At 47.1% G+C, this 13309-nt stretch overlaps 1 protein-coding gene across 4 annotated transcripts in view; it reads left to right on the top strand.

Annotated features, from left to right (window-relative positions):
• GAS7 (growth arrest specific 7) overlaps nt 1–13309 on the top strand; it is a 111121-nt gene that overhangs the window by 35984 nt on the left and 61828 nt on the right. For 3 of the 4 annotated variants that reach the window (XM_054083232.1, XM_054083231.1, XM_054083228.1), the window contains exon 2: nt 8889–9012. In XM_054083232.1, the coding sequence (XP_053939207.1) occupies nt 8889–9012 (124 nt within the window). The remainder of the gene's footprint in view (nt 1–8888; nt 9013–13309) is intronic. The other variant, XM_054083229.1, reaches the window with a different exon arrangement.

The following is a 13309-nucleotide window of genomic DNA, read 5'->3' as shown; positions in this document are numbered from 1 at the left end:
CCTTCTGACCCAAACTGTGATTCTGTGATCTTCAGGACAAACTTTGGATGGACACAAGGGTTGTGCAGGCATCCCCACGACCAAGGATCTTCTGTGGACCTCTTTCACTAGCAAATCCTGTTTGCAGTATCAGCTGTGCTCAAACACATCTCCCACTTCTTTGAGTGCACCATGCCTGCCTCATTTCTGCTTCATCCCCTTGGCTTGGCACGTGTTTTTGCCGGGCTAGGTATTTACGAACACTGCAGTTATACAGAAGGATAAGCTCTGTAATGCCAGTACAGAGCAAGCTTCTCCCTGCAGGACAGAGGGCTTTTCTGGTGCAGGTCTGTGTTTCGGCAGTTTTTCCCTGCTGTGTCCTTGTATTGGTTCTTGCAAGGACTTTCCCATGTGTGTCGTGTCCAGCCTTTTGTCACCAGTGATCCTCCAGCACTGGGCAGGGCACTGCAGGAGAGCTGCTTAGCTGCACTCTGTAGGATTGTGGTTGGAAGGGTTTTTTGGAGGTCTCTGGTCCAACCCCCTCATCAGATTCAGAGTTGCTTTGGGCCTGCATTTGTGCTTTTGGCATTGTTTTGCTTTACCCCATGTTGTGTGTTCAGGAGAGCTCCTGGGCTGCACCCTGCTGGAGTTCAATGTGGATGAACACATCTTCAGGGAGCTCAGCCTTTTAAGTACACAGATGTTTCCTCCCTAGGATCCCTCTTTGAAGGGGAATGGGGATTTCCTGCAGTTTGAAAATGGGAAGTGATTTTCCTCTATTGAGCAATGCTGAACTTGTCTCAGGGGGTCAGTCAGCTTGGGATGGACCGATGTGTGCGGGCTCTTTACTCCCTGCTGCCTCGCTTTGCTGCATAAAACTCCTTTTGGCTTTCTTTTTTTGCCACCATTGGGAGGGGAACACATTGCCAGGTGGGCTTCCAAAGGAATACGGTGAGTTGGGCTGCTGCTGACTGGATCAAGAAAAGTGAGAAAGAAAACAAAATGGTTAGAAAGTAAGAAGAGGTGGAGTCAAGAGGCACCCTCACTGCCTCCCTGCTGGACGTGCCACCCTGTTGTGTGCTAGTTCAGCCAGAAAGCGTGTCCCAAGTGCTAGGGCTTCAACATGTAGGCTATAGCTGGTGCTCTTTTTTGCACGGAGCATCCAGGATGTCTGACTCCATTGTCATTCTCTTTAGACGTGCTTCTAGACAATTGGTGCTTGGCAGCATACAGGTGGAATGTTGTTCCCTGGTCAGGAAGGTCACCTCTGGGTAGGCTGTGATGCTGTGGAGTGGCAGGGGATGCAGGGAAATGGTCAGGTTCATGTCCTCTGCCCTGAGCAGTACATCCTTCTGCTTCTCATCAGTGCTGGTGTCCTGAACTAGGTGGGTTAACCCCGTAGATCTGCCCTTATTTCATATGCTTGCCTTCGCTAGCTTTCTGGTGCATGGTTAGATGCTGAAGTGCCCTCTCTGCTTTGAGATGCCTTTTGCATTTGCTGCTCACTTCTGGTTCCTTTCTGCTGTGCACATATCAGGCGAACCCTGTCTGGGTGTTTCTGCATGCAGGAAATGAGAACCATCGCTTGTCATGGAGAACGAGGCCTGTTGTGTAGCTGGCTCCTCTCTACCTCTGCATGTACGCCTTCTGTATGGGCTTCTGATCCTAGGAAGCCTTGTAGGAGGGAAGTGCTTGTGTTCTTGCTTTTGAATGTGTTGAGATATACTTTGATCCCTTTTCCAGGCAGCAAATACAGATGCAGGAGGTTTTCGCTGGGTTCACACATTCTCTGTCCGGCTCACATTGTTCAGGTTTCCTGTTTCCTCAATGGTGCCTTACAGACATCCTTTTCAGGTCAGCTCTGCCTGTCCACCGCCATGCAGCGGCTGGTGACACTCCCAGAAGTGACAGTGAGGGTAGTGGTGTAAGTGTTTCTCTCAGCCCAAAGGCACTGCAGGATCTGCAGGATTTGGAAGGCAGAAGGGATCGCTGTCCCATCCAGCCTGAGTTTCTGCATCTCTGGGTCGGGGGCTTCAGGGTCCCATCTTTCTCTCTGATTGGAATAGAGCAGATCTGCAGAAAGAGGCACTTAATCTTGGAGGATCTACAAGAACTGCACATCCCCCTGGTAAGCTTTTCCAGTTGATACGTATCCTCATGACTGGCAGATTCTTTTCAAGCCAAGCCTGTCTGGTTTCAACTTCCAGTCACTGCTGTACTGTTTTGCTGGTTCCTAATGCTCTCCGTTGATATCGCAACCTCCTCTCCCTGTAGAGAGTCCGCTGTGAGATCTGTGGTTCTCATAAACTATCCTGGCAATATCTTTCCTAAAAATAGGAAGCAGAGATCAAAGTAAGAGCATAGTCTTGCCGAGCTGTCTAAGGAAGAGGTTTGCAAGCAGAAGAGCCTCACTGTACTTGTGATGTGTCTGGGCACGGGTGTGTCCTGGGTTTGGAAAGCAGTTTGATGCCTGACTGGCATTGCTGCACCAGCTGTGGAGCTGGGCTCTTGAACGTCATCTGCCAGTCGTTTCCCATCTCTGTGCTGTCTCCTGACCCCCGTTCCTGTCTTGTCTCGGCAGCAGGATTGCCTATCGTTAAATGCCAGGTTAGCCTAAATGTCTCCCTTACGCGTGTGCAAACTCAATTCAACTTTAACTGTGGTGATGCTAGAAGAAGGGACCTCAGAGGGTCTGCTTGGCACAGGGTTGTGTCTGTCAAGAAAAATACAGTGGGAAGTCTCTCCTGTTACTTTGATCTCCTGTTTTGGCAGAGAACAGACAATGTGCTACCACTATGACCTCTGTGACACTCTCATTTCTGAAAGAATACACTGCTGAGCGTGCTAAAACCATGAGGTACTTAATCTGTGATGCATTATAGAACACAGCCCCATATGCTACTGCCCCACACCTACTATTCTAAACACCTCCGATGTCTTTGCTTCAATGAGTGTAGGGTGGTGAGGAGTAGAGGATGAAGCCAAGTTTCATTTCTACTTCAGTTCCTCCGCTGTGCGAGTTCCTCTTTCCCCTGGAGTATCAGTTTGGAGCAGAGCTGCTATAGGAATGTGAGTTCCAGTGTGTGAGGGAGGGGACTGCACTGGGACCAGTTAGAGGTTCTAGCACAGAATTGGTCCCAGCATCCAATAGATATTCCTCTGCAGTCCCCACAGGGGGATAAAGTCCTGCCTTTCCTCTCTAAAACAAAAGGAAGAGCCACACATACATACTCTACACATCCATGCAAGGCATTGTCCCATTGATTGCAAGAACTTCTGACTGGCCATGGTGGGGTTTCCCTTATGCTCAGTCCTCTTGACCATCGTTGACAGGAACTGCTGCTTACAGCATTTCTTGGCAAAATCGGAAACAAATGTAGAAATATTAGTAATTCAGAAGTAGAATGAGCAATTACACAACATGACGTTTGTTTCCTTTCTGAAAGTGATAAGCATTTTGCCAGGGACTATAGCTGAAATGATAGCTTAACTTTGGTCTTTATACTAATTCCATCCAACATTTGCTGTTGTCCACCCTACACTGTCCGCATCTGTCTCTCAAGGCCAGCAGGTCAAGGGGGGTGATTTTCCCCCTCTACTTCTCTCTAATGAGATCCCAACTGGAATCCTGTGTCCAGTTCTGGAATCCCCAACATAAGAAGGATATGGAACTGTTGGAACAGGTCCAGAAGAGGCCACAGAGATCATCCAAGGGCTGGATATGATGATCTCTCGTATATGAGGAAAGCCTGAAAGAGTTAGGGTGTTCAGCCTGGAGAAGAGAAGGCTCCAAGGAGACCTTAGAGCAACCTTCCAGTACCAGAAGGGGCTACAGGAAAGCAGGGGAGGGACTTTTTACAGGGGTATGTAGTGATAGGACCAGGGGGAATGGTGTTAAATTGAAAGAGGGAAGATTTAGATTAGACATTACAAAGAAATTCTTCACAGTGAGGATGATGAGGCCCTGGCACAGGTTGCCAGGGAAGTTGTGGATGCCCCATCCCTGGAGGGGTTCAAGGCCAGGTTGGATGGGGCTTTGAGCCCCCTGATCCAGTGGGAATTGTCCCTGCCCATGGCAGAGGGTTGGAACTGGATGATCTTTAAGGTCCTTTCCAACTCAAACCATTCCATGATTCTGTGATTCTATAATTCTCTTGACATAGCCTTTGTTTAGGAATGCAACCATTGCACCTGTCTGTAAAAGACCTCTGCTTGTCTTGCAGTCCATCAGGGACACTTGAAGCAACAGTGAAAAAGTGACTGAAAGGATGTTGGCGCAATTGCAGAGCTTCCCTTAAGCAAACCAGCAGCATCGGTCTGCACCGTACTGGTGCTGTTTTTGCGAAATGAAGTAATACCATGGGCCCTTAACGTGAGCTGAACCTAGTCTTGACCTACTTGGTCCACGGGATCACTGCAGGTTCATATTAAGAAAGAGGGGTGGCAGGGATGGGTAGGACTTCAGTTCCAGAAGGGAGAGGAGGCGTTAAGGACAGACATGGTAAGAATGCAGTAAAAGTATGTGAAGTTCTTTACCTTCTAGATTTTGGAACAGAACCCAGGGTTGGATTATCCCAAATTCCTCCTTATAGGGTGATCACGCACAGCAGAGTCTGGTGTAACTTTGTTATCTTCAAGGCCAGAGATCTGTGCAGTGAATGGAAGGGACCCAACGAGTTGCCAAATTCTTCACGAGCTGCTGCACTCCTACACTGCGGAGGTTATTTTTTCTTCAATGTGCTTTTGCAAACACTAAGGGGGGGACCATTAACCCTGTGCTGGAGAGAGATCAGGAGCTGTCCCAGGGTTTGTCCTGGCACTCTGAAACCCCTTGAAATGTTCTGGGAGAGAGACTGGTTTTGTGGTTCAAAAAATAGCTTGGGGCTATCAGGCTTTCCCTCCTGATCCGAACCTTCTCTGCATAGGTTACTTGGTCCTGACCCTCTGAGTGCCTTTTAGGTCTGGTTTTCCCACCAGACCTACCTGTGTCTTGGATGCGGATTGTGTATGGGTACGGTGCAAGGACAGCCCCTCAAGAGGTGATCCCGGAGACAGAAATCAAGCAGCTTTCTTCTTGGCTGTCACTGCAATTACTGAAGTGATAGCATTGGTCAGACATCCTCTTTCCAAGAGGTTTTTTCTTCCTAGTGTTTCATTAGGTGAAACTGGAGAGAGGAGTGTCTGGGAGAGATGTTAGCTGGAAAAGCTCCCTGCATGGGAGCAGGTCATGGGAGATCATAGAATCATAGGATCATAGAATAGTTTGGGTTGGAAGGGACCTTAAAGATCATCCAGTTCCAACCCCTCTGCCATGGGCAGGGACATCCTACAGGATCAGGGGCTCCAAGCCCCATCCAACCTGGCCTTGAGCACCTTCAGGGATGGGGCAGCCACAACTTCTCTGGGCAACCTGGGCCAGTGTCTCACCATTCTCATCATGAAGAAATTCTTCCTAATGTCCAGTCTAAATCTGCCCCTCTCCAGTTTATACCAGTTCCCCCTGGTCCTATCACCACAAGCCTTTATGAATAGCCCCTCTCCAGCTTTCCTGTAGCCCCTTCAGGTACTGGAAGTTCGCTATAAGGTCTTCTCGGAGCCTTCTCTTCTCCAGGCTGAACAAGCCCAACTCTCTCAGCCTGTCCTTGTATGGAAGGTGCTCCAGCCCTCTGATCATCTTTGTAGCCTCCTCTGGACCCGTTCCAACAGTTCCATCTCCTTCTTACATTGAGGATTCCAGAACTGGACACAGTATTCCAGATGAGGTCTCAGATGAACAAGACCAAAAAGAAGAACCTTGCACAAAACAGCTTTTGTTTGGAAGGTCTGTGTGATAAATGCATGTGTCAGTGCCACACGCCGGTCCACGGGGCTGCATCACCTGCCCGAGCAATGCGGTGCTGCCAGGGAGGCCATGGCTTGGAAGCCTTCAGGGAGTTATTTTCAATCTTGTCTGAGAGTAAAACCAAACACAAGGGTGATGCTAAATATAAGAGCCATACGGCAGGTGTCAGGGCTTTGCGAGCAAGTTTCTGGCGGTGCTTGTGCGTGGCTGTAAAGATCTGGAAATAAGTACATGGTTGTTGGAGCCCTGTTGGAAGTGGTAATAGAAACAAGGCACTTGGGTATACACCTGTCTCATGTTGGAGAAGAACTCAGATAACCCAGAGGTAAAACGGGGATAAGCTTAATTTTTTGTCATATTCATGATGTTTAATGATTTCATTAAGGATTCAGAGCTTTCGCGGAAAGCTATATGGAGCAGAGAGGTGTTTCAGTGGTGTGTATGGAGGGGTCCTGCCCCTGTGATCACAGAACAGGTGTGATTGTGCCAGCACTAAGACAACAATTTCATTTAGTGCTTTCCTAGGCAATAGAATATCAGGAACAATAATGGGAGCATGTGCTGTTGGGCAGGATAATGTGTAAGAGAATCTTAGAATCATAGAACTATAGAAGGGTTTAGGATAGAAGGGACCATAAAGGTCATCCAGTCCACCCTCCCGGCAGTGAGCAGGGACATCTTCAGCTCCATCAGGTTGCTCAGAGCCCCATCCAACCTGACCTTGAATGTTTCCAGGGGTGGGGCATTCACCACCTCTCTGGGCAACCTGGGCCAGGGTTTCACCACCCTCAGAGCAAAAACTTTCCCCCTAATATCCAGTCTAAACCTCACTTCTTTTAGTTTAAACCTTTCCCCCTTGTCCTATTGCTACACACCCTAAAATTGCTAAAAAGTTGTTCCCCATCTTTAACTTTTCATTTGCATCCTAAGCTGAGGTCAGAAAAAAAAAAATCAAATTGTAGCATAAACTGTGAAAGCTTCTTCTTTCTCACATGTACAGCAGGGTGAGTGGAACTGTAAATCAATTAGATTACAACTTAGAGAGCAGAAACACAGGAGGCAGGGATAGATGGCAGAGATCCAGGGTGCTGGGCCGTCTCATTTAAATGATATATTACCTAAAAAGGTTGGACCAAATGATCCTTGAGGTCCCTTCCAACCTGGCATTCTATGATTCTGTAATCAATTCTGCGCCCCTCTCCTGCTTGCTATAGGTACGCAGAGGATGAAGATTGAGTCATAAAGCCGGCAGAGTGCATTGTATCCCCCACGCTAACTTGTTCAGTTCCTACTGGACCAGCTTAGTCTGCCGCTCCGTGTCTGCTCAAGGAGAGGAGCTAAAATCTGAAGCAGCATAGGCTGCATCTGTGCTGCAGCGGTGAGACAGCGTTCAGCTCGCACCCTGCGGCCCATGACCTGTCTGTGGAAGTACTCTGGCTGCGGCACCGACACAAGATTTTTCTTGGGTTCAGTGCCTCTTGAGAGCCATCATAATCAGAGTTTTCTGAAACAGAAAAGAAACATTATAAAATAGACTTTTTGGCTCCAAAAGCATTAAATGACTCTCTTATTCTGCTGGGTTGGAACAATGCTGGAATTCCACTCAGAGACTGAATGCACAGGTGAAGGACACATTGCAGTTTCTTTCTGATGGTACTGTTCTTTATGTCTGTCAGTGTTGGAACATTATATGCAGCCAGATGCTGAAACTCTGCCTGTCCCCTGGACGTGGCTGCTCATGAGTCTAGCGCAGTCCCTTCAGACCTGTCCACCGCTGTGTTGGAAGGCATTTCCTGGAGAGAGATTAGCTTTCACGGGATAAATAATTCCATTTCACACATATTTCCTTCTTCTTTTGTATTTCTTCCTTTAAAGGTCATGCAAACAAGCAAACAGAAAATGAGAACATCACATGCCTGGTTTACCTTAGGGAATGTGGAAGGGCAAAGCAGAGCTCTGGATGTGAGACAGGAGGAGGCTGTTGCTTCATAGCCGTGGCCCTTTAGGGCTACAACTGGCAATCCCTGGCCGTGCATCTTATCTCTCTTCCTTTGTCTCATTCAGTGTTCCTGGTTGAAGGGACCAGACGGGGTTCATGCCTCCTTTGGGCTGAAGCTCTCTTTGCCAGTCCCACATCAAGCAGCTGCTGTAAATCTGAAGATACCAGGCAACCACCAGAGTTACTTGGACAAGGGGAATAGTCCAGGTGATGCGGTGTGCTGCAGACAATTGCCGGCACTTCAGCTTCACCTCTTCCTTTTCTTTGCATCCTGAACCTGTGCTGAGGCCCACAGCTGAGATGGTGGAGAGATGTACAGCTGAGGTGGCACCTGAACCCTGGTAGCAGTTCTGTGTGTGCCTGGAGAGCAGGTGACAGCATGACCCTCATCTCTTGCTGTTCCTAATGATCCGAATCACTCCTAGTGATCTGGATCACTCCTATTAATCTGGATCCTAATGATCCCGTATCTGGATGATATGGACCCAAATGGCATCTAGATCAGTAATGTATGCATTGTTAATTACATGCGTTATTAGTGGATAATCAGCATACAGATAAATTCACTTCAGCACTGCTCCTTTAGGCAATGTGGCTCTGCAGTGTTTCTTCCTAAAAATGTCTGAAGGTGATGCTTTCCCCATAAAATTAAATTGGGGTGGCATTTCCATGAACAGTGAGTGCTTTGACCCACCAGTATATCCACATGAGAGTAACTGTGTGCCTTTCTTTCATAGACACTGGATTATTTTATACTTTTCATTTTGCTGCTTAACAAGAGTAATTTTCTTGGACAGGCCCAGGTGCTCAAGGGACATCAAATACGGAGGGGTTTCCTTTCTCTCCCAAAGCATGTTCCGTGTAGCCAGTACTCCAAGGAAGGGTTGCTTTATGTTGTATATGAAGCTAGGACAAATAGGGCGAGAAATTTACTGAAAGGCTTCAGGTGGATTGTAATCTCTAGAATGCCAAACCACACAGGCCCTTTCTAGATGTGTGTCTGATTAGACTTTACATTATCCAGTTATTGACTTTACAGGCTGGGATTTTATTTTTTCCTTTTCTCAGCAGAAACCCAGAAAGGCAACTCCTCAGACAGGAGAAGATACCTTGAATGGCCATCTTCCCCCCGGCTGGCAGAGCTATATGTCACCCCAGGGTCGAAGGTACTATGTGAACACCTTCACAAATGGTAAGTGGGTTGGGCGCTCCAGTAAAAGTGTCATCCTAGCAGTACAGATCTGTGGCAGAAAACTGTCCCTCAAGTTGATTTTGATGACAAAGTAGGCTCTGAGTCAAAGGAATTAATATCACTGTGCCACCACATGAAAGAAAATAATTATAAGAAGATTTAGTCTTCAGATCATCTGTCATCTGAGTTCTGACCCTTAGAAGATGTCTGAAGCTTTTACAAAAGACAGAAAATGTGAAGTAGGAACACCCTTGCCTTAAATGCTTTAGAGTATAAAACACTGCTAAAGATATAATTTTGACCACATTTCTTATTTCCTTTCCCTGTAGCTGGAGATATTCATGTCTGTATGTGTACACATATGTCAAGTAGTTTGATGGAACGTCAGGTACCACTAAAGCACCATTAGGGGAAAACAGAAATAGTTAAGTCAAAAGTTGCTCAAGTCAGTGTCAGTTTGCCCTGGGAGATAAGGGAGGAAAAATACGTGTAATGGGACATCAAAGATAGAATTTTCAGTCTGTATTTGTGTGTTTTATTCAGTGTTGTGCTGGCAGAGAAACAGACTTAACTCACGATCTTATCAGCTGCTCAAGACCTGTCGAACTTGTACCACCTCCAGCTTACCTAAGACTCTGTGTCTACCTGCTTTTCTTGTCATGAGCTCTCAATAGCACTGCAAAACAGAGCTTTGTGACCAGCAAAACCAGATTTCTTTAGCAGAAAAAATGAGAGAATGACAAAGGAGAAAAGAACAGCAGGAGCTTACCTTGTTCACAACCGAGTCAAAGCCATCAGGAACGACCACTGGTGTTCCTCTTGATGACTCAGTGTGAGTGCCAGGAGAGCCATCGGCTGTCACAGTGTGCCTCACATCCTTTCAGGGACTCATGTTTTATTTCAGAAGCTTTTGGCCTTCAACTTGGTCAAGTCATTATTTACCTGAGTTTTATGCACTGGCACGTCACAGGATGCTCCAGAAGGCACCATTGAACGCTGCCTTCATTATCAGGTATAGTCTGCTCTGGCCCATGCACAGCATCCCCTGCACGGCTCAGTAAGAGTTAGATGCTCTGTCCCCACTGCAGTTCAGAGGTGGGTGAGAGGGTAATTAAAGTCAATCCCGGGTTATCATGGTGATGGACCTTTTCTCACACGCACTTGGTTGAGGTCAGTAAGAGGTGGAGTCTGGTTTTTATGTGGTAAAAGCTCTTGCGGCAGAAACTCCACCCTGGAAAGGTAGATGGCCTGGCCTCAATTTCTCCATAATGTCAGACAGGTTTTTGCCTTCCTCACAGAAGTTACAGACAATATAACAAGGGCCAATAGCCACATCCCACATGGTAGGTCCAGGTCACAAGTCAGGAAAGCTGTTTCCTCTAGGAAGGCAAGATAGTCCTGGCACAGGCTGACCAGGGAGGTGGTGGAATCACCATCCTTGAGAGGTCTCAGAACCTGGCTAGACAAAGCTGTGGCTGACCTGATCTGTTGTTAGCAGTGGTCCTCCTCAGAATGGATAGCTGAGCTGGAGACTTCCAGAGGTCAATTCCAACCAGTCCTCCTCAGGAGAATGCCAAAACCATCTATGGTTGTGCTCTCGGCTGCTGCAGTGGAACTAATATGCAGTAAAAAAATATGATTCTCAGAATAACAGAGAATAAAGGAGAGGCTAGAAGTGAGATTTCTGTGTTATTCTCCTTGTTTTAGGGAGCATTTATTCAAGTTCTATTTAGATGTGAAAGCTCCTCATGAGAGTAGTCCTAAGATAGCTGTCTTTGAAGTTAGGCTTCCTCTTGTCTCTTGTGCTGGACTGAAGGATCATGCATTTCTGAGCCGCCCACACCTCCTATGAGAGCTGCAGCCTTTTGTGAGACAAGATTCTCCTGCAGCATGTACAGGGGCACTCTGGCCTCTCTGCTCCTCCAGCTTAGCCAGTGTCCTGGCAAGCTCAGTTTCTCTCAGCCTGCTCAGTTAGATTGCTGCCTGAAAGTCTTCTAGCTGTGTAGGCACTGCTTTTCGCTAGCTTATCAGTTTGATGATATTGCTTGGGAGTATTCTTGCTCTAGTTGGGCTATATTCCACTATTAGAGTCATATTCCAAATGCTTGTGCTTCCTCAAAGTGGATTATGTGCCAAAGAAGTGTCACCTGTGGTGTCACCTAGGCCTCAGACAAAGCAGAAGCTGAATGCAACCTGTTGGCCTTTCTGTTGACTTGTGTCATGAAGCCTTATCCAACCCTGACATGAGCAGCTGTCTGGACACTGTTTAGATTTAATCTGACTGATTGGCTCTGACCTTTGTCCCTGCAGAACTGGTAGTGCAGGACTGTCCCTAGGCAGTTTGTCCAATCTCCTGTTGCATATGCACTTTCTTCCTTGACCGTGCTGTGAAGTTGGACCTGCTGAGCCATGCGGTCACCGTGAAGTCACGTTTGGCATGCAAGGTTTGCTGTCTAACAGTGGGATTGCACCTTAGCACTCGGGAAGGATTCTTTTGGCTTTATGCCATGTGATGAGCCAAGAGAATATGCCATAAAACCACAGCCCTCACCTTTCCTATGGTAGAGTTGCATTGGCGTGGGTAATGTTTATGGCAAGTCCCATGGATGGGACAGCTTGCTGACTGCACCCGCTGCCTTGTCTTAGCTGCTTATTTGTCCTGACATCGCTGCAGCTGCTGCCAGGAGTATCAAGATAAACACTGGCAGTCTTTATCACGAGGACGTGGTGCCAGTGTACATCTCCGTCACAGGGTTTCATGGGCTTCCTTCCTGCTTTGCCTCCGTAGCACCGTTGTTGCAGCAGCAGGAGCTAGGTCTCTTTTCCATCATGGTCTCATTTGTGTAGATGTGCTCCGAGTCTTCTCTCTGTTTATCGTAACTATCACCAGAAGATGAAAGTACACAAGAGTTTGAGAGAGATACCACTGTTTAGTCCACAAACATGGTAACTCAGAGGAAGATAGCTGGTTGGCCTTCAGTCCGATCCATGTAGCTGAAGGTCTTCTGCTCACCATTATCCACCAAGAGCAATTGATGCAAAACTCTTGGTTTGTAAGGTCATAAGCATTTCTCAGATCTCCCAGGGACTGGTCATCTCTTTCCTGAGGATGGTCAGAAAGTGTTTCAAGACCGCCTCCACACTCTTCACAAATTCTCTCTTTTTCTTTTTCTACCATGGGAAAGTCTGAGTATTCAGCACCTTTCACACAGTGACTCACTGAGTGGCGGGCTGACTGCACGTTGTCTTGCCATAAAACCACTGCAGGGGTGACAACCACTGCTAAAATGTACATCTGGTCTCAGCTGAAAGAGAATGGATGTTGCTAACCCATCAGGAAGCATTGTAGACCCCGTGCACATTGCTTTCCCATGGTCTTTCCCTCTGATACTACAACTGAGATGGTCTGAAATGATTTTTCTCATGCTCCATACTTGCAATAGGAGATCGTGAGGGAGTGGGGAATACTGCTTTGGGTGTGGATGGCAATAGGAGGAGCATAAGCACTTCTCTTGCTAGGACACTGCACATCCTGACAAACCGTATTGATGACTTCTCCTTCCTGGACAGAGGTCCAGCTTCAGTGGGGCTGGTGAAATGTAGACTGTTTTAGAATATAGACTTAGGCTGAGAGAGTTGGAGTTGTTCAGCTTGGAGAAGAGAAGTCTCTGAGGAGATCTTACTGTGTCCTTTCAATACTTAAAGGGGGCTTTTAAGAAGGATGGAGAAAAACTTTTTAGCAGGGCCTGTAGCAATAGGACAAGGGGGAATGGTTTTAAACTAAAAGAAGAAAAGTTTAGACTGGATATTAGGAAGAAAGTTTTTACGCTGAGGGTGGTGAAACCCTGGCCCAGGTTGCCCAGAGAGTTGATGGATGCCTCATCCCTGGAAACGTTCAAGGTCAGGTTGGATGGAGCTCTGAGCAACCTGATCCAGTAGAAAGTGCCCCTGCTCACTGCAAGGAGGTTGGACTGGGTGATCCCTTTGTGGTCCCTTTCACCCCAAACCATTCTATGATACTGTAACATGGGAAGTAACAGCTCTGGGATCTGTCCATGCAGCCCAACAGAAATCTGCACGTTAAATCTGCCTACAAGAGACAGATGTTAGAGATTACCCACCCAGCCACTGTCGTGTCTGCTCTCAGCCAAATGCCAGCAATGTTCTACGTGTATTAATCCCATATGGATGAGTGCAACAACTATACTGGTTAATGTACTGGGTATTATAAAATACAAGATGCTGTTTCATAGTTGAACGTGCCTGTGAGTCACTAGAGGGAAGAAATGGAACTTCT

This window comes from Cuculus canorus, chromosome 18 (genome assembly GCF_017976375.1).
Source record: "Cuculus canorus isolate bCucCan1 chromosome 18, bCucCan1.pri, whole genome shotgun sequence".
Lineage (NCBI taxonomy): Eukaryota > Metazoa > Chordata > Aves > Cuculiformes > Cuculidae > Cuculus > Cuculus canorus.
Note: the sequence above shows the minus strand (reverse complement) of the source record. Positions and strands in the feature narration are given on the sequence as shown.